Here is a 22,228-nt window from a genome sequence, read left to right as displayed (position 1 = left end):
GGTCTCCAGCCCGATTCCTACTGCTGGTCCTGCTGTTCCAGCCCCTTCTGCTCTTTTTCCATGAGCTTTTTTGCAGTGCCAGGCTCTCACTGAGGAGGGATTGCTGTTGGATGGCTGTGAGGACTGTGGGTGTCTCGTCAGGGGTCCCGTGTTACACTCTGTGGTCCTTGACATGAGAGGGCACCTCTCGTTCCACTCCTGGCTCGGTTCCCTGTCACCTGGGACCCCACGGCTGTGACCCCCAACCCTTAGGATCACACAGCACCCTGCACATGGCCATGGATGCTGGATGTGCTGGAGGGGGCAAGGGCAGGCTCCCCTCCCCAGGACACTCACCCCTGAGTCCCCAGGGTAACTTCACCTGCAGGGGAGAGAGCAGAGCTGCTGCCCATGCTGGTGTGTGTCCCTGGCTGTGCAGCCTGTACAGCCGGGTCAGAAGGGGAGCCTGGGGCCACGTGTCAGCTTTTTTATTTTCTCTTTCTTTCCCTGTCCTGCCAGTGAGTGGCAGGGCACTGCCCGCTCCTCGGCCGGCCGGGTGCTGGCCGTGGGCACGCACGGGAGCCGGGCCAGGTCCTGCCCTGGCCGTGTGTGTGTCCTGGTCCCTGCAGCTCAGAGCCCAGGAACAAGGGCTCTCTGTGTCCCGCTGGCTGCCGGGCCCTCGGCTCTGCAGCGCCTGACACCAGCCGGTTTCTCCCTCTCTGTGGGGCTCCCTCCATCCCTCCTCCTTCCTGTGGCGTTGGAGATCACCCCATTGCCCGGGAAGAGCGTGAAAGAGATGTGGTTCACAGGGCGAAGGGCATCTCCTCTGGTACAGCCAGGGAAGCCCAAGCCATAAGGATTTCCAGGGTCAGACCTGCCCTATGCTTCACAGGATGGGGGAGCATCCTTTAGGATCCTGGGCTCCCACGCGCTCCGTGGGGGGCAAAAGCAGCATCTGCAATTGCAGGGGTGGACTCCCAGGACTTGATTTTAAGGCAGAGGTTGCCAGAAAATGATTGCACACAGACCTCTCAGCTTCTTAAATCCTGCAGATGGGAGGCATCTACATTTTTTCTCGCTGCAGGGCCATTGCCCCATCTGCGGAACAGCTCCAGAGCAGGCAGGGGCAGCCTGGGGCTTTTTGCTGCCTGTCTCTGCCCACCTGGGTGCAGGATCCTGCTCAGGGCTGGCACTGGAGCTCTCCCTGGTCGAGGAACCGGCACATTTGGTGTGAAGGGCCTCAGGGGGAGGACAGCCATGCTGGCTGCTCTGTGCCAGCAGCATGTGTGGCTGGGAGAGCACAGCTGGGCACGACGTGGCAGTGCTGTGCCTGTGGCTGTGCACTGGAAATGGCTCTTTTCCTCTCAGGATAAAATTAGCTGAATCCAAACCACTTACAGAGCCTGCCCTCCTCCAGCAGGCCAGGGAGTAGGTTTTAGAAGGGAATTGGTCACTCAGCATCCATCTTGGGGTGCAGATACTTGGAAAATGCTTCTTCCTGGTTGTTCTGTAAAGCAGTGCTGCTGTGTGTCACCATGGCTCGAGTGGGCCGAGAGTGCTGGGACTCACCCTGCAGGGTCAGGAACTTGTAGGAGTGGTATTTGCTGTTTCCACTGTCATGCAGACATCTCTCTCTGCTTCCCTGTGTGCTCCCCACTGTTCTGCCTTTGGTCCCAACCTCGGCATCCTTCTGGGGTCACACATCCATCCTCGTGTGTCACAGCCAGTGCCCCTTTGGGCATGGCTGCTCTGTTTGTGTGGTGTCCCAGCCCCAGGATGAGACCCCTCCATCCCAGACCTCCTGAACACGTTTCTCCTCTCTCCCCTGCTGAGCCAGGATCTCTGCCAAGGATCTGAAGAACATGCTGTCTCAGGTCAACTACCGGGTGCCCAACATGAGGTTCCTGCGGGAGAGACTCACGGTGAGTGTGTGACCCCTCAGCTCTGGGGACCCTCGGCAGCCTGTTACCCACCTTTGTGCAAACCCTGGTGGTGGTTAAACTCCCAGGGCATGTTTGCATATTGCAGAGCCTCCCAGCCTTTCCTGGGAGGGCCCCCACCCACGGTGGTGACTGAAGAGGTGCCAGCTCTCACTGGGTGCCGCACCCTGGCCCATTTGTGGCCAGCACCCTCTCCTTACCCCACCCTGCCTCCCACACTCCCCACATTGCTCCTGGCTCTGGTTGTGGGCTTGGTGCTGGTGGGGTAAAGCACAGGAGAACAGCTACTGGGTCCTGCATCCTGGGTCTTGCAACCCACTGCCACAGAGTGATGCTCTGCCAGCATCACTGCAGGCCTAGGGGTGGAGGGTCATCTCTCCATGACCAGCTCTTCCCACCAGCGTGGAACTCTGAGGCCAAAGAGTGGTGTATCTGAAGAAGAGCACACGCTCTGGGTCATGCAGTTTCCAGACACTTCAGGTGCTCTTGGCAAACAGAAGGTTAAATTGTCCTTTGGAAACCATTCAATAAGTGGTGATGCCTTTGTATGGCTGAGCTTGGGGAACTGTGGGACTTGTTTTAGGATGTGCCCATGTCCTGGGCACTGCTGAGTCCTGCTGGCTCCAGCAGAGGTCATGGAATCAGAATTGTAAGGTTTGAAAAGACCTCTAATATCGAGTCCAACCATTACCGAGCACTGCCAGGTCCATCACTAAACCATGTCCACAAGTGCTGCATCCACATGCTTGTTGAACCCTTCGAGAGATGGTGACTCCACCATTGCCCTGGGCAGCCTGTTCCAATGCCTGACCACTATTTCCATAAATTTTTCATAATATCCAGTCTAAACCTGGCACGACTTGAGGCCATTGTGCGGGAGGCAAAGTCTGGACAGGTTTTGCCCTTTTCCTCCTCCTTTTTTTTACATGAATCCTGGTGGAATGAGACACTCCTCAGGCCATGCAGAGTTGCCTGTGGCTCTTGTAAAAACTATTTTGTTGGTTTTTTTTGCCTCAGGATGTGGAGCAGAGGAACGGGGACATCACGTATGGGCAGTTTGCGCAGCTCTACCGCAGCCTGATGTTCAGCGCCCAGAAAACGGTGAGAGCTGAATCCTCCAAGGGTGGAAAGGGGAAGGAAAGACCTTATTTGTTACTGGGCATTCCCTCTTAATTGTCTTTTTAACCCTACTGCTGTTGGGGTGAGCTCTTGTGTTTGGGGAGTAAAGAAGTTACTGAGTGCAAACCTAATGTTTGTGCTCTTTCTTTTGCAGATGGATGTCCCGTTCCTGGAAAGGTGGATAATTCTTTGTATTTGCTGGGGAAGGGGCTGGGTTTTTTTCTCCGTATCGTGCTTTGGTGCCTGCAGCAACATGTTGGGATGAGACATGCTGCACTCCTCCTGCCACCACGCTACCTGTGGGTTTGTGCTCTGAACAAGCATCTTTGCTGTAGACACTTCAGCTCGGGGCAGTGAGGGCTCTTCCTCCCAGACATCCCCCTGTGATCCAGCTCAGGTCAGTTGGTTGATATGAAGTGATCAGATCTGGAGCCATCTCCCAGGGGTTGTCCTCGTGGTGGCTGCAGAGCTCTGGCTCCCCAGGCAGTGCCTCTGGTGCCATCGCCAGCTGTGCCCTCTGCACACCTCAGCCGTGCTAAAAAGAGTTTGAATTTAGACCCAGGAGCTAAAGTGACAGACTTATTAACTTATTCAGGTAATTCTCAATGGTTTCCTTCCTTTTTTTCCTGTAACCATAGAAAAGAGTTGGCAGGACCTTCAGCAGACCATCTGGCTCACCCCTTTGCCCAGGGCAGCCAGCACTGCCCAGTCCACTTTGGGGTTTTGTGATGTTAGTGCCCAGCATGGCCCTTGGCTGTCCATTGTGGCTTGGTGCAGTCATGGACCAGTCTTTTGAGATAATCAGCTGCAAAACATTCCTCCTTCATTCCCTGTGCCTTGCTTCCCTGAGTCCATGCTTCCATGTCTGTCCTGTCTGCAGTCACCCCTAGACTGCCCTGCACCTATTCAGTTCTTTTCACTCGTGTACAGACCCTCAATTTTTATTTTTTTTTGTACCTCTGATGATTTTTGCTGCCCTTTGCCAGAGTTTCATGTTGTTGTGCCCTTGGCAGTGTGAATCCTGGGCTGTTCCTGGAGCAGTCCCTGGCTCTGATATATGGATATATATGATCTCAGTTGCTCCATGTTTGCTGTCATGGTCTCCTTGACTCTCTGCCCATCCTGCTCTGCTTGCTCGGGGCACATCTGGCTGCACGTGCCATGGAGGTGGCAGATGGCATCTCACATGATGTGCTGTGTGAGTGACTGAAGCTTCTCTCTCTTTGCTTGTCAGGGGTGGAGAAAGGTCTGAGCACTTCAGGGTGTCACTGCTGGAGCTGCAGAAGTTCTTGCTGGAGTACCAGAGGGTGAGCTCAACAAAGGCCATGGGAAGGGACTATGGGGTAGGCACTGGTATCAGTGTGGATCCAGTGTTCCATGGGTAACCTTGCTGTGGAGCTGGGATGATTTGGTTCTGGGGTGCTCTGCCTTGCACGGCCTCAACCTGGGCACATCCTTCCTGGAGCAGGAGGTGTTGCAGGGGGAGCACTGGTGAGGGCAAACTTGTCCTCAGCCAGGCACCCTGGTCAGAAAAGGAACCAAGAGATCTGGCAGGAGCAGAGGTCCCGGGAGGAAGGAACTGGTCACTGGAGATTTACCCAGTCCCTGTGACCTTGGTTGGTTACTGAAGGTTTGGAGCAGCCAAAAAGTCCTGTCCATCCTGTCTGCTCGGGAGTTGTCAGCAGCTCCTGAGGAGCAGCTGATGGATTCAGTTGCTGACCTTTCCATTTCAGAGTGACTGTGGGTTGTTCAGCCAGCACAGCGTGCACGGACACGCTCACAGGCGCAGGCAGTGTGTTTGTGGCTGCACAGACCCCTTGGCTCTTGCTGGGCTCCCGTCTCACTGCTGGTCTCCTCTAGGAGGGCAGGTGGAGGAGTGTGAGGCCTCCTGCTCTGTGCCCCACCGCTGCATCTCTGCAGCCAGCAGGGAGTTACCCAGGGGGAGATGCAGTGTTTCCATGGCTGATGAAAGAAACCCAGGGAGAGGGACCCAAAGGAAGCCGGGTTGGCTTCTGCTGCCGAGGGAGGAGGGAGGGCAGATGTGTGCAAAGGAGCTGTTGGGGAGGAAAATGCACAGCACTGAGAAAATGAATCCCACTTAGAAGTAGGGCAGATTTGCTCACTGTGTGCTATCCAGCATTTGTGCTGACAGTTGAGTTCCTGGCAGAGATGGTCGTGCATCAAAAACCGCCTCCTTAATGGTTAAAGCTTCTAGCTGGATGAGCTGCACGTGGTTTTGAATAGTACTTTCTGAAATGGCTTCTTTTATGTCTCTCCCGGGGTTTGTAGGAGCTCTGGGCTGCAGATACCCTTCAGGTACAGGAATTCATGTTCAACTTTCTGAGAGACCCTTTGAGGGAGATTGATGAGCCTTATTTCACCCTGGACGAAGTAAGACACCTTGAATGTGGTGTGTGTGGAGTGGGGTGGCACAGGGGGTGACATCCCTGGTGCAAAGTGTGGTGTGACAGCTCTGCTGTCTGTGCTGTGAGTGGTGGTGCTGGAAGGATCACAGCTCCTGTGAGCTGCCTGGCCCTGTGAGATGGACGTGGTGGGTCACTGTGTTACACAAGAGCTGGTTGACAGAGAGGGTGACTTCTGGGCTCTCTTCTCGTGCTAAGTGTGTGCAGCTGGGAGTACTCATCAGGCAGTTCATCTGGGGGAGGAGAGGGGCTGCATTTGGCTTAATGCTGCTTTGGGGCATGTCAGGATTTTTTCAAAGCAAGAAGAGCTGAAAACAAAATAATAAAAACAACTAGAGATGACCATGTCACTGGCACTCTGGACCAAGCCAAGGTCCCTTGACCCACATGGCCTTAGTGAGCTACTGCCAGCCATGTGAGCTGTAAAAAATAAATGCAGAGCAACTCATTTGTCTGCAGTTGGGTCAAAGCATTTGGGACACAGATGTCTGGCACAGCTCAGAGGGCAGGTGGCCATGCCCAGGCTGTGGTTGCTCTGGCTCAGGTAGCCTGTGTGCTGTGTGGGTGGCCCCTGGTCAGTCTGTGCCTCTGGCACAGGGTGGGAAATGTGTGTGAAGCTGAACCACAGCACCGGCCCCTCCGCATCATTAACACCTTTCTGTTTCTTCCTGAGCAGTTTCTCACCTTCCTGTTTTCCAAAGAGAACAGCATCTGGAACTCGCAACTGGACATGGTGTGTCTGGAGAACATGAACAACCCCCTCTCCCATTACTGGATCTCCTCCTCACACAACACGTAAGGACTAGGGGAGGGCTCTCTCCACCCAGCTGCTCCCAGCAGCCTTTTCCCATGCCAGGAGGAGATTCTCCTGGTTTTGCCTGATCCCAGCAATGGGTCAAGTAGACTTCCAAGCAGTGGTCAGTACATTAGGACCTTCCTCTTGGTACCTCAATTTTCCCTGTGTTGTTTAACCATAAATGTTTTGCTCAGACATTGTCCACAGCACACATCTGCACAGACCTTCAGGTGCCTTCACATCCTGAGCTGTCACTCTGGTAATTCCTCACCATTAGCAATGGCATCTTCCGTAGCCTCTCAGGACAGATGTGGTAAAACCTCTCGGGCTGAGTTTGGCCATTTTCCTTCTCTGCTGCTGGAAGAATTTTGCAGGAATTGCTTTCTGTGCAGACAGGCTCTGTCTGTGCTCCCTGTTCTTGGGGTGCAGTGGCAGCCCCTTAGCCCACACATAAAGGACCAAGAGCCTAAGCCAGCTGAGCAGCCCTGAGGGCAGGCACTGAGCTCCTGCCTGCCTGCAAGAGCTGGTCTAACCCTGCTCTTGGGCTCTTTGTGGCACCAATGCTGATACCTCTCTACGAGGTTTATCTCAGGAGACAGCAGCAGGGCTGGGCTCAGAGCAGTGCTGGCAGCCCTTGCCGGTGGGACAGAGCCGAGCCCCTCCGTGGGGAGGTGCCAGCTGTGGGAACGCTGCTCTGCCCTTCCCTGCACGGCAGAGGCAGGTCCAGGATGGCCCAGCAGCCCCCGTGGGTGCAGTGGTGTGGCTGTGCTGATGTGTTTGTGTGTCCTGTCCTGGCAGGTACCTGACAGGGGATCAGTTCTCGAGCGAGTCCTCGCTGGAGGCGTACGCGCGCTGCCTGCGCATGGGCTGCCGCTGCATCGAGCGTGAGTGCTGCCTGTCCTTCTACCCCCATCCTTGGGACAGCTGGTGGTGGTCGGGAAAGGCTTTGCCTGGAAGGCAGAGCTGCAGGTTGATGTGCCACTGGCAACATCATCTCCATGATGTGCAGAAAGGGCTGAGGTTGTTTGCTTTGTGGGACGTGCCTGAGCTTTCGGTCCCTGGGGAGGATCTGGCCTTTCTTCTATTGCCACCTAATGCCTTTCCCAGCAGTGCTTAGTTCAGTCCTTCTCATGTCCATGTCCTGCCTGTATTGCAGCCTTTGGGCTAAGTTTCCCCCGTGGGTCTCTTTCAGTGGATTGCTGGGATGGTCCCGATGGAATGCCCGTCATCTACCACGGACACACCTTAACCACCAAGATCAAGTTCTCCGATGTCTTGGTCACTATCAAGGAGCATGCCTTTGTCACCTCCGAGTGAGTACAGCAGGACCTCAGCTGGCAGAGCAGAGAGAATGTAGAGCCAGGGTTGTAGTAAAGGGAAGCCCACCTTTATCCAGAGATCCAGCACGAGGCCTGGGACTTGGTGGGAAAAAAAATCATCTCGTGTCACCCAGCCAAAGGGAGATTTTTCCTGGAAAAAAGTTAAGGGAGGGAGGGCTTTGGGTAAACCCAGGTAGTTTGCCAGTCCTTCTCCACCCTGTGCCCTGCCAGCAGTGGTGGGACACATTCCTGGAGGGTGGTTACACTGGGTGCTCAAGGCAACAGAGATCACTGTTGATGAGAGCTGCTCCTGAGGGGCACAGAGACCAGGTTTTGAAACAGAGCTCAGAAGTCCTTGGTTCCATCCAGAGCCCGTGGTGACTCTGATGACTGTTCTCCTTCTCCCAGTTTCCCCGTCATTCTGTCCATCGAGGACCACTGCAGCATTGCTCAGCAGAGGAACATGGCTCAGAATTTCAAGAAAGTCTTTGGGGACATGCTCTTGACCAAACCAGTCGATATTTCTGCTGATGGCCTTCCCTCTCCAAACCAGCTCAAGAGGAAGATTCTCATCAAGGTGAACTCCTGTCCCCAGCAAGGCTCATAAGTGAAAGAATGAGGGCAAAATGGGGTGAGGGTGTGGGACCTGCCTCTGGAAGGGAGTGGTTTTCAGTATAGGGTTGGAAGTGGAGAGCTGATGCTCAAACCAGCTGGAGACAGAGCTCTCTTGCTTCAGAGGAGCAGCTGGGTGCTGCCTTTCTGGAGAGCATGGGGGATGTTGGTATTTCTGCTGCAGGAGTCATTTCTGGGAAGAAAGGGTAGGACTTTACTGCCATTCAGTGATCTCTGTGGCATAGATCTTGATCCTTTTAGTCTGGAGGAACCCATTGCAGCAGACCTGGAGCTTTAGGGCTGTTCACCAGAAAGTGCATGTTGCTTTTTGGATGCTTGTTCTCCTCAGGGTGCCTGACCTGCTCTCTTGTCCCACAGCACAAGAAGCTGGCAGAGGGCAGTGCGTACGAGGAGCTGCCCACATCCGTGATGTATTCAGAGAATGACATCAGCAACTCCATCAAGAATGGGATCCTCTACCTGGAAGACCCCATAAATCACGTATGGCTCTGCTGCTGTCACCCTGTCCCTGCTCTGGGGGCTCCATAAATGGTGTAATGGCTCCATCGTGTGCTGTGTGTGCTGGAAGGAAGGGGTGTGGTGCAAATGGCCAAAGAAGCTCTTGGTCTCTCTGGTTTCTCAGGCATCCCTGAAGGCTGGGGGAGTTCTGTGCTGGCTCTCTCCTGTGCTCTTCCCTAGGCATCTCCTGTGGGCTCTTGCTAGAGGCAGAAGGCTGAGCTAGAGGGAGCTCTGGGCCAAGGTACTGCAGCCTGTGATCTGTGCTGCAGGAAGTTCTGGTGATGGCTGTGCTTCCAGCCCTGCCTCCTACCAAGTGCCTGCACTCCTGACACACCTAAGCAAGCATTCTGCTTTGTAAAGCACTGATCACTCATTTACTGTGTGCATTTGCTTAACACAGCCCACTTCTTCAGCAGCATTGCTTTGCTGAGGGTCTGTCATGCAAAGCCACCTGCTACCGAAACAGGTTTTTTGGGAAAAGGGGAATGTGCAATGGTAAATCCACATAACATCCCTGCCATCCTCACCTCTGATAGCCACTGTGCTGAGTCCATGCAGAGTGGGGTTTTTTTGCATTGATTTGCTTTTGATTTGGTCATCACCTTTTAATATGTGCTGAGGTGTTTGCAGTGTGATCTGCAGTCACTTTGTATGTGAGACCTGTCACGTGCTGGGTTTTTGCTACTGATAAATCCATGCTTCAGATCTGGGGGATGTCTTGGAAGCTCCTGTGACTCACTGGAATCAATGTTGCTGATTCCACAAACCTGGTCACCCCTCCCTGCTTGTGCTGGTCAGGGAGAGACAATCCTGTGGATGGGTGGTGGGCCAGCTCAGTGCTTCCTTGGTCTCTTTGCCAGAGTTTGTTTCCTTGCAGGAGTGGAACCCTCATTACTTTGTGCTGACCAGCAGCAAGATCTATTACTCTGGGGAGACAACCAGTGACCAAGGAAACGAGGATGAGGAAGAGCAGAAGGAGGTGAGGGCTCCCCTGTGTGACAGTGAGTTGTTCCCATAAGGAAAGTACCTGACACCCCAAGGGGCTGAGCATTACCACTGCCTTCAGGGGGAGATCCTGTGCTGGGAACGATGGGAGCTGCTTCAGAAACTCCCTGGTCCTGGTTGGTAGACCCCCTGAGCAGACTCCAGCACCACAACTCAGTAACCCGAGGTGGTGGGTTTTCCCCCTTCAGGTGAGCAACAGCACCGAGCTTCACTCCACGGAGAAGTGGTTCCATGGGAAGCTGGGGGCGGGCCGTGACGGGCGGCACATCGCGGAGCGGCTGCTCACCGAGTACTGCATCGAGACGGGGGCCCCCGACGGCTCCTTCCTCGTCAGAGAGAGCGAGACCTTTGTCGGGGACTACACCCTCTCCTTCTGGTGAGGCCCTGGCTGCCCCGGGCCGCTCCAGGGGTAGTTTCCTCTTGGTGCTGTGTTCAGTGGTGGGGTCCCATTCCCTGGTGGTCTGTTAGCAGGTTTCTCCCCTTTTTCTGAGCCCCAGCACCATGTCAGCTCCTTGTCCTGGTGCAGAAGGGTCAAATCCATTGGGATCCTTATGCAATTGCTCTCCCGTGGGGCAGGAATTCTGTCTCAGGCTGTTGCTGTGCCTGAGGCAGGTGCAGAATCTCTCTGTGGGCAGCCCTGGCTTACCCCCTCCCTCTTGTGCAGGCGCAACGGGAAGGTGCAGCACTGCCGGATCCACTCACGGCAGGACGCCGGCAGCCCCAAGTTCTTCCTGACGGACAACCTGGTGTTCGACAGCCTCTACGACCTCATCACCCACTACCAGGGGGTGCCACTGAGGTGCAACGAGTTTGAGATGAGGCTGACAGAGCCGGTGCCCCAGACCAATGCCCATGAGAGCAAAGAGTGAGTGTGTGTTTAGGGAGGGGGAGTTGTGTCCATTGGGCAGCTGGGACCCTGGGGGAAACCCTCCCAGATCTCTCCTCAGCCATTCCCCTCTTGCTGGGACTTTCTGGTCCTCCCTTTCTCCCTGTGGAGCTCTGTCACAGTAGCCGTGCTGGCCAGCTCTGTTGTGCATGGAGCTAATTGTTGTGGAGTCTCAGTGCAAAGCAGAGGTGCTGGGCTTGGTTGGGATGCCCTCGCCCATGCCACACATCACCGATGGGCTCTGCCCCATTCCAGTGTCATGGATAGGATGTTCTCTGCTCCCTGTCCTCCTTTTGAGGATTCAGGCAGCCTTTTAGGGGCTGAGGGGAAGCCGTGTTCCATGGCAGAGGTGTGGAATGAGCTGGGTGTGTGGAGGCCTGTGCACAGTGACGTGTCTCTCCTGACAGGTGGTACCACGCCAACCTCACCCGGGCCCAGGCCGAGCACATGCTGATGCGGGTGCCCCGTGACGGAGCCTTCCTGGTGCGCAAGAGGAGCGAGCCCAGCTCCTACGCCATCTCCTTCAGGTGTGTCCTGGGGAAGGGCGACGGGTGATGGGTGCGAGAGGTGTGGCCGAGATGCTGTGGTGGGTGGGAGAGCTGGACAGGGGCCATCAGCCGGACATGAGCCCTCCCAGAGCTCCTCTTGTTCCCAGGTGGCTGTGGATAAGTCCTGTAGCCCCCTGAGAGCCCTTAGGGCCCTGCTTCTCCTCCCATCCTCCAATGGAAGATGACTTTGCTCAACCATCAGCCCAGGGGCGCCCTTTCCTTGGGCGTCTTTATTTTGGCAGAGACTTTCTCGTGCCGGGTGCCAAGTGGCTTCTCTGTTTCCTCCTTCCAGGGCGGAAGGGAAGATCAAGCACTGCCGGGTGCAGCAGGAGGGCCAGACTGTGCTGCTGGGCAACTCTGAGTTCGAGAGCCTGGTGGACTTGATCAGCTACTACGAGAAGCACCCGCTGTACCGCAAGATGAAGCTGCGGTACCCCATCAATGAGGAGACGCTGGAGAAGATCGGCACCGCGGTGAGCGTGGCAGGCACTGGGGGAGCTCAGCCACACAATGATGGACAGGTCGTTTCTGAGCTGGTGCCTTGGTGTGTGAGCCATCCCTGTGCTCCACAGCCCTCACCTCTTGGGGCTTTGTGCCTCTTACTGGCACTGCCCCTCGGAGCCAGGCTGGCAGGGAGTGTGGGCTTGGGCTGCTGTTTGCTGTGTGCAGCATCATCTTTGGTCTTGTGCCTTCCCTGGGGTGCTCTCCCTCCCTGCTGTAACCACTGTCCCTTTGCTTGCACAGGAGCCAGACTATGGAGCCCTGTATGAGGGACGCCACCCCGGGTTCTATGTGGAAGCCAACCCCATGCCCACCTTCAAGGTACGCTATGAGTGCTTGGGATGGGACACCCTGCAAGGCCTGAGGGTTAGCAGGTGGCTCTACGTTTCATTTTCCAGGAGCTGTGTTATTTTGCACACTCGTTTTTAGCCTATGAAGGGAGAATGCTGGAGGTTGAACCTGCAGGTTCCCAGGCTGGGCTGCCTCTTATTCTGAGCTCTCCACATTCAATCCATCAGTGGCTGTGGGTACAGTGCTTGTGTGGGGCCATACCAGATTTGTGAGCTCTGCTTTGGTGTAAATGGGGCCTTGATTTGTTCTGCAGGGTGTCAGTAGGGGCTGGCAGCAGGGCTGGATGCTGCCTGCATGCACAGCGTGCCTCACAGGCCCTCCAACAAACACATCTGTGGTGGGAGCTGATCTCATCCTGTGGGCTCGTTGTCCATGTGTCCTTCCCCTGCCCAGCCTCATGGGATCCCTCCTCCTTGCAGTGTGCAGTCAAAGCCCTGTTCGACTACAAGGCACAGCGGGAGGATGAGCTCACCTTCACCAAAAATGCCATCATCCAGAATGTGGAGAAACAGGAAGGAGGCTGGTGAGTGGGTGCTGAGCCTCCCTTTTCCCTCAGGGATGTGGTCAAACCTTGCTGTCACCATCTATACAAAGGTGTGTCCTCTCCAGGAGTGGGTCTGTCTGGGGATTGCCCACAAGCTGCACAGTCCCAAAGTCTCAGGAACCCTAAAAGCAGATAATGGAGGAGGTGTCTGTCCCCCTGACACCCACTCAGGATGCTTTGGGGTCCCATGGCAGGTGCTGATGATGCCCTTTCCTTCCCTTCCAGGTGGAGAGGAGATTATGGTGGCAAGAAGCAGCTGTGGTTCCCTTCCAACTATGTGGAGGAGATTACTAGTCCCAGTAGCCTGGAGCCAGAGCGGGAGGTATGTCCATGAGTGGGGCAGGGAGGGCTGGTGGCCCTTGAGCTTGGCTGCTCTGCCCAGCACCATGCCCAGCACCATCCTGCTTCCTTCCCAGCAGCAGCTGGATGAGAACAGCCCCCTGGGAGACCTGCTTGGAGGTGTCCTGGACGTGCCTTCATGCCAGATCGGTGAGTGCCAGGGAGAGAGCATTACAAAGGCCCCTTAGTCTTCTCAGCCCCCTGGGGATACACTCTGCATCCTCACCTATCACTTCCTGGGCTCCAGTGACCAGAAATGGGACCTTCTTGTAGCTGAAGGGTCCTGGGTCAGCCCTGAGCCCCTGCATCTGTCTTCTCCCTTCCTCCCTCTGCTCTGTGAAGGGCTTGGCTCAGCAGCTGCTGTGACCTTGCCCTGAGCTCCCTGTCCCCACGCAGCCATCCGCCCCGAGGGGAAGAACAACCGGCTGTTCGTGTTCTCCATCAGCATGTCCTCGGTGTCGCGCCTGTCCCTCGACGTGGCCGCCGACACGCACGAGGACCTGCTGGACTGGGTGAAGAAGATCCGGGAGGCAGCTCAGACAGCTGATGCACGGGTGAGCCTGGAGAGACGTCTCCCTGCCAAGTCCTAGGTTTTTCAGGGGCCGAGGAGCAGGCAGAGGCTGGCGGGGGGGTGGTGAGGTGGCAGCGTGTGATGGATGGCAGAGCAGTGACAGAGTTGACAAAGGCAGAGCAATCTTTGACAATATGGTGAGGGGTGGTGGCCATGTGTTATGGCTTGAGAGGTTCAGGCTGGATATCTGGGAAGATTGGACAACTGGGAGGGTGCTGCAGCCTTGGGAGGTGGGGGATCTCCATCCGTGGAGGGTGGCAGGGCCACAGCTGCCCTGCCCTGCCCTGCTCCGGGCAGGAGGCAGGACCCACCAAGGGCCCTTCCCGTGGGGGTTTTGTGGTGTCCCCCAGTGCAGACCTGGCAGACCCGCTAGTAGTTCCCACAGCATGAGCAGGAACAGCCACACCAAGCAGTGTGGGTCAGTTTATGAGCTGGGTTGTCCAACACCACTGCTCCTACCTGGCCTGACACCTCTGTCACCCTCTCTTGGCAGCTCTCCGAAGGGAAGATGATGGAGAGGAGGAAGAAAATTGCCCTGGAGCTTTCGGAGCTGGTGGTCTACTGCCGACCTGTGCCCTTCGATGAAGAGAGTGAGCATCTGCTGGGCTGGGGCCACCACAGGCACTCACCGTGGCATCACCCACCCCGTGGTGTGCCCCGAGGGGCTGCTTGGGCTAGATCTCAGCAGAGGCCAGGTGTCCAAAGTGTCCAAAGCACCAGTTTGCTTTGGAGCTCTGGAAACATCCTTTTGCAGAGAGTGGAAGTTCTGTTCCCCATCCCTCTGTTGCTCATATCTGTCACCATCCAGAGCAGCTGCTTGATGGAGTGGGGTTGGGGAGCATCGTGCCTGATCACCAAGAGCTGTGTCAGTGCTTTCAGCCATTGGTGTTAGGCCCCTGGAAAACACTCCCCAGGTCAGAGTAGCACCACTGCCGTGGTGGCTGAACCAGGGGTGGGAGGATGGTGTCAGGAAGGAGCCAGTCAGGGTGCTTGAAATGTCTGAAAAGGGAATGTTCTTCTGGCTTACACAGTGCTGTCTCCTCCCAGAGATCGGCACAGAGAGGGCCTGTTACCGAGATATGTCCTCCTTCCCCGAGACCAAGGCGGAAAAGTACGTCAACAAGATCAAAGGCAAGAAGTTCCTGCAGTACAACCGCCTGCAGCTCTCCCGCATCTACCCCAAGGGCCAGCGCCTCGACTCCTCCAACTACGACCCCCTGCCCATGTGGATCTGTGGCAGCCAGCTGGTAGCACTCAACTTCCAGACCCCAGGTGAGGGCAGCAGGCAGGGGAGGTGGGTGGGTTCCTGGGGTGCCCTGACGCCTCCTCTGAGCCACCTGCCTGCACCCCTGCTAACCTGCTCCTGGCACATGGGAGGTCTAGAGGGGCTCTGGGTCTAGGAGGGGCTCTGCAGGCAGCAAGACCCAGTGTTCATGTCCAGGCACGTGGTTGCTGCAGGGGAAATGTGCTGCTGAGGGCTGCATTGACCCAGGGAGCTGGGCTGAGCCTGAGGGTTGTGCCACGAGAGCAAGATGAGATGCAGAGGAGGCAGGGAATTTCCCCAGGTCTCTGGTGGCAAGGAGGGCAAGCAGGGAAGGTGCCAAAGGGGATGGTGCAGCCCCAGCTTTGGGACTCCAGCTGGTTGCAGGGTTAGACACCAGCTGGATGCATGGTCTGGGTCCAGCTGGCTGCTCCTCTTGCCTTTCCCCAGCTTCCATTCCTGCTCCTGCCGTGCAGTCCAGCCTTCCTCTTTCCCTGGCCCTTGCCAAGCCCTGTTATGAGCCTGTTCAGCTCACCCACACACCAGCAAACGACCTGCCTCTTTTTTCCTGCTGGCTTTTTCATTCCTTTTGTGAATTCAAGCATCTCACAGGGCGGTCTGGCAAACACTAGAGTCAGCACAAGGAAAGCTGAAGGGAGAGGGAGGAAAAGGAGGAGGTGACCCATGGAGCACTGGGTAGTTGGGCAGATCCTGCATAAGAAGATCACCCCATGTCCCCAACACGTGCACAGGGCAGTGAGGTCATGGAGCACAGGATGGGCTGGGTCCCCTTGCCAAGGGCTTCCTGTGAGGGACCAATAATCCAAGTGATCCAGCTTGTGAAAAGGGCACAGGGTCTCCTCCATCTCCTCCATCTCCTGCCTGTGCTCTCCAGACAAGCCCATGCAGATGAATCAGGCCTTGTTCATGTCCAGTGGCCAGTGTGGGTACGTCCTGCAGCCAACCAACATGCGAGATGACATCTTTGACCCCTTCGACAAGGGCACGCTGCGAGGCATCGAGCCGCTCTCCATCTCCATTGAGGTCAGTACCTGCTCCCACTGTGGGGAGGTATTCCATCTGGGTGGTTATACCAGATCTGGGGTGATAGAATGTATTTTCTGGGTTCCTGGCTCTGCCTGCAGCTGCTTGCTCCTCACCAAACCCCTCAGCCCTTCCCTGGAGCTGTCCCACAGCACAGGCTTGGAGAGCCCTCGCCGAAGGGGGAGACCTGCGGGTGTTGCTGAGGGTACCTGAAAAGGACCATCAGGAGCATCCCTGGATGCTCCCCTGGGACCCCAGTGCCAGCAGGTGGCATCCCTGAGCTGCTGAGGTGACATCCCTGTCCCCAGAGCCTGGCTGGCTCCAGTGGGATAACACAAGAGCTGTGCCTGGTCCCCTCCTTGTCACTCAGTCCCTCCAGGCTCGAGGTGTCCATGACCCCTGGGCTTGTGGCCCCTCAGAGGAAGATGCTCAAGGACAGAGCATCTTTTCACCCTGTTTTCTGTGTTGCACTGCTGGTGATGATAAGAGGAGAGGCAGCTGTGGGTGAGGGGTGCCAGAGGATGAACTGGGGGTGCTGGGTGAATCTTTTTCTTCCCAGATGGTGGTTCTGAAGCTGGATCATTCCTGTTTCAGCTCACGGAGCTGCACCACAGGCACTCTGCAGGAGTATTGGACAGCTTACCAGGCAAAGCTCCTGGAGGGCTGTGCCAGAGCAGGTGGCTCTCATGTTTGGAGCAGTGGTGTCCTGTACAGGCATCCGTGGTGGTCCCAGAACCGAGATGTGGGTCAGGTCTCCTTTGTCAGTCCCTTCACCTCATGCAGACCTTGGGGAGGATGCAGTGGAGATCTTGCCTTTAGGTGCTCACAAGTTTCCTCTGAGGCCACTTGTTTCAGTGTCCCACCTAAGCCACAGCCCTTCCCTATAAGAAAACCCCATCGTGTCCTGTCTGCACCACTGACGCCATATCCACTGTCTCCCTAAAAATCCCTGGCACCATTTCCCTTCACCACCTGTTTTCCCAGCTCTTCCTGCACCTCAGGATGCAGCTGCAATCACCAGGTGTCAAGAGTCATTGTACCATAGCCAGTCACTGTCGCCTTTAAGAGATGGGCTCAGCCTTTTGTCCTCTGGCAAAACTGCCCATGTCCCCACCAAAGCCAGCTTTCACGGATGGAGAAGCCGTCTCGAGCCCAGCATGACTCAAAGCACATGATCCAGCGTTGGCAGCATGTCCTTCCCCTGCAGCAGCAGCGTGCCAACAGCACGCTGGAGCGACATATGGCCACCGGCAAGAGGGAGCTGCGCTGGCTTTCTCCTGTGAGGAAGCAGGTTGTCACTGGAGTTGGGCACAGACTGTGCTATGATTAGGAGGCAGAGCAGTGATGGAGAGCAGCTCCTTTTCATCCTCACACTGAGGCAGGAGGGCCGAGAAGTTTCAGCAAAGAAGAAGGTGTCCAGTGTAGCACTCCAGGCAGGGAATGGCACTCGGCTTGGAGCCCAGTTCCAGCTTGGCAGGCTGGGGGAGGGATGCTGTGGCCCTGGCCTGGCTGTGCAGGCAGTAGGCAGGAACCTGGGGCAGTTCAGCTGCCTTTTTTTATGGCTTACAGGTCAAACTGGTGATTGGGAACACCACAGCAGCTTCCAGGGGTGGGAGCTGTTTCTCTCTGAGAGGCTGTGCTGGGCTGGCTGTCAGCATCGCTCCTCTCTCCAATTAGCAGAGCCAGGGTGGCTTATTTGAAAAGGTGTCTTGGTATGCAAAGACATTTTTTTCCCCTTTGGTCCTGTCTCTTACCAAGTGTCTCCTGCTCTCTGCCCAGGTCCTGGGGGCTCGGCACCTTCCCAAAAATGGAAGAGGAATTGTTTGTCCTTTTGTGGAGGTGGAGGTGTCCGGCGCCGAGTACGACAATGCCAAGCAGAAAACCGAGATTGTAGGTGAGTGGGTTAGTGAAGGGAAGGGAGAGGGATGCACCAGTGCTCCTGATCCTGCTGTGGGCCATGGGTGCTGCAGAAAAGCCTGGCCCTGGGCTGGGAGCTGCCCTTGAGCTGCCCCCAAGCTCAGCATCAGCTGTGGGGGAAGGGGGCTCAGCGGGGGCTGCCCACTGACAGCCATGTCTTGTGAGCAGCGGACAACGGCCTGAACCCCCTCTGGACCCCGAAGCAGTTCCACTTCCAGGTCAGCAACCCTGACTTTGCCTTCCTCCGCTTTGTGGTGTACGAGGAGGACATGTTCAGCGATGAGAACTTCCTGGCTCAGGCCACCTTCCTGGTGAAAGGCTTGAAGACAGGTAAAGCGCTTGGGGAAGTAGGGAGGGTGGTCATGGTGGTCCTCACCAGTTCACATCATTAGCCAGGAAGATGCTGAGCTTCACAATAGGATGTTGTCATGCCCCAGGCTGGCTCAGTCCATCCTATCCCCATGACAGGTCACAGCCCCAGCGAGGTAAAGGAAGGCAGAAGCCATTTGCTAACAGCCCTTGGGGCTGACTGGGATGAGGTGGAGAATCATGGAATCATAGAATGGTTTGGGTTGGAAGGGACCCTAAAACACCATCTCGTTCCAATCCCCCTGCCATGGGCAGGGAGACTTTCCACTGGACCAGGTTCCTCAGAGCCCCATCCAACCTGGTGGAAGCAAAGAAGGGTCTTCTGGGAGAAGGACCCCCCTCTGACACTGACTGACATGTGCCACGAGTGACACCAGGGCTGTCTCTGCCGTAGGTTTCCGAGCTGTTCCCCTGAAGAACAACTACAGTGAGAATTTGGAGCTGGCTTCCCTGCTGGTCAAGATAGACATTTTCCCTAGCAAGGTGAGGCTGGGGTCACACACGGGAAGGTGACTGTGCCACAGGGCTGAGGAGCAGAGGCAGTGACTGAGCCCTGTCTGGCCCTGCCCACGCTCCTGCTCCAGTCAGGACAAGGCTCAGCTGTGCCTGGCCTGAATTCCCAATGCTGCTCCATAGTGATGCACGGCGGGAGGGCAAGTGCTGGGCTTGCCTCCTGCAGCAGTTGGGGTGTTTCAAGCAGGGTCCTGCCTGGACTGTGTTTGACTTGCCTGGAAATCCCTTCAGCAAAAGCTGGAGGAGGCGGATTTGCTCCATCCCAGTGCCTTTCTGCTCTCCAGGGAAGTTACAGCTCTGTATCACGGAGCTGGCTGGCCTGGGGCTGTCTGTGTTGGCATAAGTGGAGGGCAGGCCTGCTTCAGAGACAGATGGTTCTTTTATTTCTTCATTTAAAATGATGCTGGTGGGAGCCAGCAGTGGTTGTTGGAGCAGTTTCATATTGCAAACCCCAAGCCCCCATGAGCCCTGGACACACTGTGTGGCAGCTGCACCAGGACGGCCCTTACTGCAGGATGTACAGTTTGAAATCCCAACCCCTTGACTGTTGTATTTTTTTCTTTCTGATCCAAGCAGGAGAATGGTGAAATAAACCTCTTCAATGCTTCAGCTCTACGGGAACGAGCAGGGGATGCCTCCAGTCAGCTGCTGTCAAGCAGAGGCAGAGAGGGGTCCTTCGAGTCGCGGTACCAGCAGCCTTTTGAGGATTTCCGGGTGTCACAGGAGCAGCTCGCTGACCACTTCGAGAGCCGGGAGCGAAGGTAATGGCAGTGCTCGTTCAGCTCCTCCCAGCAGACTCTGCTGCGTAGAAACCCTGAATTTCAGCATGGAAGTTGTGCCAGCACTTGGGGGACTCACTGCTTTGGGGTCTGTGGGAGTAGGGTGGGACAAGGAGCTGCCACCCCGCAGCTGGTGCCACCTTCCTCAGGCATGGGAGATGGGGCTGAGCCCCAATTTCCCCCAGTGGGGTGACCTTAGACAGCAGAAAATGCCCTTGGTGACCCCCGGGTGAGGCTGAGCTGTCCCCTCTCTGTGCCCCCCTGCAGGGTACTGCGGAGGACCCGGGTCAACGGGGACAACCGGCTGTAGCCCATCCCGGCGGGCGAAAGCACCTCCAGTGCTTGTGAATCTCACAGCACGCTGTGAACTGGTTTCTATGGAAACGGCACTGCTATGGCCTACTTTCAGGCAGCTTTTCCAGTTTCTCTGCTGAAGTGTGTTCAAGTGGAGAACTAAAAAAAAAAAAAAAATTGGAAAAAAAAAAACAAACCCTCACTCCAAAACCAACCCCAACCACCCTCCAACCTTCACCACCAAGCCCTTAATGAAGCGCGTCGGTGCGGACAGGCTGCCAGCCGCCGAGGTGAGAGACCAAACTGCCTATAATCACAAGGAGAGACCCAAAAATCCCCCATCCAGCCCTCTGTGTCGCTGCTCTGCCTGTATTCCAGAGATCCTGTGCAGCTGCCAGGGGCCCTGTGCAGCCATCCTTTGCTGTACTGTTCCCAGCACTCCGGGCAGGGGGGGACTTTGGTGACTGAGGCAGCAATACCTGTGTCCTGGCATCGGATCTACTACCTGTATAGCCACTGCCTAAGGGTCCAGTAGTGAAACTCTGTGTTTACGGGGCCGCTCTAGCTTTAAACGACAATAAAAGTGTCAGTATTATGTGTGTGCTGGCTCAGGTGTCTGGTGGTCTGTGCCCTGCACAGGGGGGCAGCCGTTCCTGAGGGGAGCCTGCACTGTTCCCTCCTCCCTCCTGGACTTAGGGGGTTTGCAGCTGCTGAGGAGAAAAATAATAAGAAGCAGCCTCAGGTTTAATGTCTTCCTTCAAAAGGGTACAACAAGGTCGTGTGCTACCACTGACCATGCAGTTCTGAGCCAGCCTGGGGACAAAGCACCCCAGGATGAAGAAGAGCTCCTAGGACAGAGGTATCTGAGCTCAGCATGTTGCTGGGTCACTCACTCAGGGCCTTACCCCATTGTGCTCTTAAAACAAATGGGAAGGTTGTGATCAAGCATTCCCAGCCCTCTCCACGTGTGCAGCTCCTGCTGTGATGCCCTGGGCTTAAGGGCATCACCACTGGCCACCCCTCACCCCAGTGCAAGCACCAGTCAACTCACACTTGTCTTTTACGCTCTTTATTTAGGAACAACCAAAAATGTCTGGTTTCATTTCAACAAACTGTACAAGCAAGCTCTTCCCCTCGCCCACCCTCACATCCACATATACAAAAGGAAGGGAAACTTGCCATTCACTTCTCAGAAGTGGCATTGTTGCTACAGGGAGTTCTTGCCCTCAGAATAAGAGCAGGTAAAGTCCATAGCAGGTACAAGCTACCCTAGCCCTAATAATAGCTACAGCCCACAATCACAGGCAGCTTCACTTTTTTTTTTTCCTCTTTAAAACCTTTACCAAAAGTAAAAACTATTTCCTGTTTCACACGATTGCCAAGGTGACCATTTAAAATTGTGGTCTTGAAAAAAAAACACAGTAACAACCCCACTGGAACCCCCCACACCTCCCCAGTACAAAGACGGTTTACACAGCAGAGCCCTCGCTCTGCTCCCTCACTGCAAGGCCACCCTTATGAAAGGTCCCATTGCAGCTGCAATTACATTTTCCTTTGGATAAATCCAAGCAAAAATTCCAGGTCATTCAGCACCAGCGTGATTTCTAAATAACAATAATTAAAAAAAAAAAAAAAAAAGAGACCCCATTAGGCTGACTTTGTGGTCTGCTGAGAAACAAAGTGATCAACACGCTGTTCCCAAAGTCTCTCTTTTAGTGCAATGTTAGTATGTGCAAGGGGAATCACAGCCACGTACCCATAACACCACCACGAGCCAGATGGGGCAGAGAGAAAGTGCAATTTTAGCTAGAAGTTTTCTATGCCATGGATTCCTAGCCCAACCCTCACTAGCACCAGTAAGCAAGAGTCCTCCTAACTCTGCCCTCCATCAGTGCAGGTAAAAAGGGGCTTTAATTGTGCCATCAAAATATGGCCAATGTCAGCAAACAGAGCACTTGGGCAATAACCAGAAAACCCAAAATTTAAAAAAAAAAAAAAAATTCACTGCTTAGGTAACAGAGCTCCCTTGGTCTGCCTTAAAGTTTGTGATGCCAATCCAACACTCCTGGCAGGACCAGTGCCAGTAAAACAGAGCAGAAACTAAACCTCCCAATTTAAAAAAAAATGGGAAAGCCTGCAAGTGCCTCATCCCTCTCCATGTGAAGTGTTGCCTAATCTTCCCTGCTGTTTTGGGGATCAGCTGGGTCTTGACACCAGTGATTGCAGGTGAGCTGAATCAAATCAGGCCCCTGATCAATTTGAAAAGAGCAAAGCCAAAGTTATCAGGGTAACTGGAGACAGAAGTTTACAAGTATTTGAAATACTGTCAACACTGTAATTTGTGCCTAAGTGCTGAAAATCATCTTTCTCTTCTGATTCCCAGTGATCCAGCTTCTAGTCAGGTTGTCTCTGTTACATCCCTAAGAGAGGGGCTGCAGGGAAGACAGAATACAACACTCCTACATATGAGCAAACTGTTGCTTTTCAATTTAAAAAAAAAATACACAAAACCCTAAATGTAAAACCTGCCTTCTACAGTTTCCTTCTTCTCCTGAACAGTCAAGGGACACTTAGCAAAAATTAACCAAGCAGGTATCTT

The 22,228-nt window shown here is 55.1% G+C and overlaps 1 protein-coding gene across 2 annotated transcripts in view; it reads left to right on the top strand.

Annotated features, from left to right (window-relative positions):
- PLCG1 (phospholipase C gamma 1) overlaps window positions 1–20,539 on the top strand; it is a 41,343-nt gene extending 20,804 nt beyond the window's left edge. Inside the window, exons 5-32 of one of the 2 annotated variants that reach the window (XM_027693796.1) lie at window positions 1,817–1,901; window positions 2,937–3,020; window positions 3,193–3,215; window positions 4,273–4,345; window positions 5,328–5,429; window positions 6,138–6,256; window positions 7,056–7,141; window positions 7,450–7,570; window positions 7,985–8,153; window positions 8,567–8,689; window positions 9,585–9,686; window positions 9,901–10,088; window positions 10,377–10,577; window positions 11,006–11,125; window positions 11,439–11,619; window positions 11,891–11,968; window positions 12,418–12,521; window positions 12,768–12,864; window positions 12,962–13,031; window positions 13,278–13,435; window positions 13,946–14,042; window positions 14,500–14,724; window positions 15,609–15,757; window positions 17,537–17,651; window positions 17,843–18,004; window positions 18,438–18,526; window positions 19,133–19,317; window positions 19,603–20,539. In XM_027693796.1, coding sequence (XP_027549597.1) covers window positions 1,817–1,901; window positions 2,937–3,020; window positions 3,193–3,215; window positions 4,273–4,345; window positions 5,328–5,429; window positions 6,138–6,256; window positions 7,056–7,141; window positions 7,450–7,570; window positions 7,985–8,153; window positions 8,567–8,689; window positions 9,585–9,686; window positions 9,901–10,088; window positions 10,377–10,577; window positions 11,006–11,125; window positions 11,439–11,619; window positions 11,891–11,968; window positions 12,418–12,521; window positions 12,768–12,864; window positions 12,962–13,031; window positions 13,278–13,435; window positions 13,946–14,042; window positions 14,500–14,724; window positions 15,609–15,757; window positions 17,537–17,651; window positions 17,843–18,004; window positions 18,438–18,526; window positions 19,133–19,317; window positions 19,603–19,645 — 3,349 coding nt within the window. In that variant the 3' untranslated portion in view covers window positions 19,646–20,539. Of the gene's footprint in view, window positions 1–1,816; window positions 1,902–2,936; window positions 3,021–3,192; window positions 3,216–4,272; window positions 4,346–5,327; window positions 5,430–6,137; window positions 6,257–7,055; window positions 7,142–7,449; window positions 7,571–7,984; window positions 8,154–8,566; window positions 8,690–9,584; window positions 9,687–9,900; window positions 10,089–10,376; window positions 10,578–11,005; window positions 11,126–11,438; window positions 11,620–11,890; window positions 11,969–12,417; window positions 12,522–12,767; window positions 12,865–12,961; window positions 13,032–13,277; window positions 13,436–13,945; window positions 14,043–14,499; window positions 14,725–15,608; window positions 15,758–17,536; window positions 17,652–17,842; window positions 18,005–18,437; window positions 18,527–19,129; window positions 19,318–19,602 lie in introns of both variants that reach the window. The other variant, XM_027693795.1, reaches the window with a different exon arrangement.
- The last annotated feature ends 1,689 nt before the right edge of the window (window positions 20,540–22,228 follow it).

The sequence above is a fragment of the Neopelma chrysocephalum genome, unplaced genomic scaffold (assembly GCF_003984885.1).
Source record: "Neopelma chrysocephalum unplaced genomic scaffold, ASM398488v2 Primary Assembly neopelma1_94, whole genome shotgun sequence".
In the NCBI taxonomy this organism is placed as follows: Eukaryota; Metazoa; Chordata; class Aves; order Passeriformes; family Pipridae; genus Neopelma; species Neopelma chrysocephalum.
The sequence above is the reverse complement of the archived record's forward strand: the minus strand, read 5'-3'. Positions and strand labels throughout refer to the sequence as shown.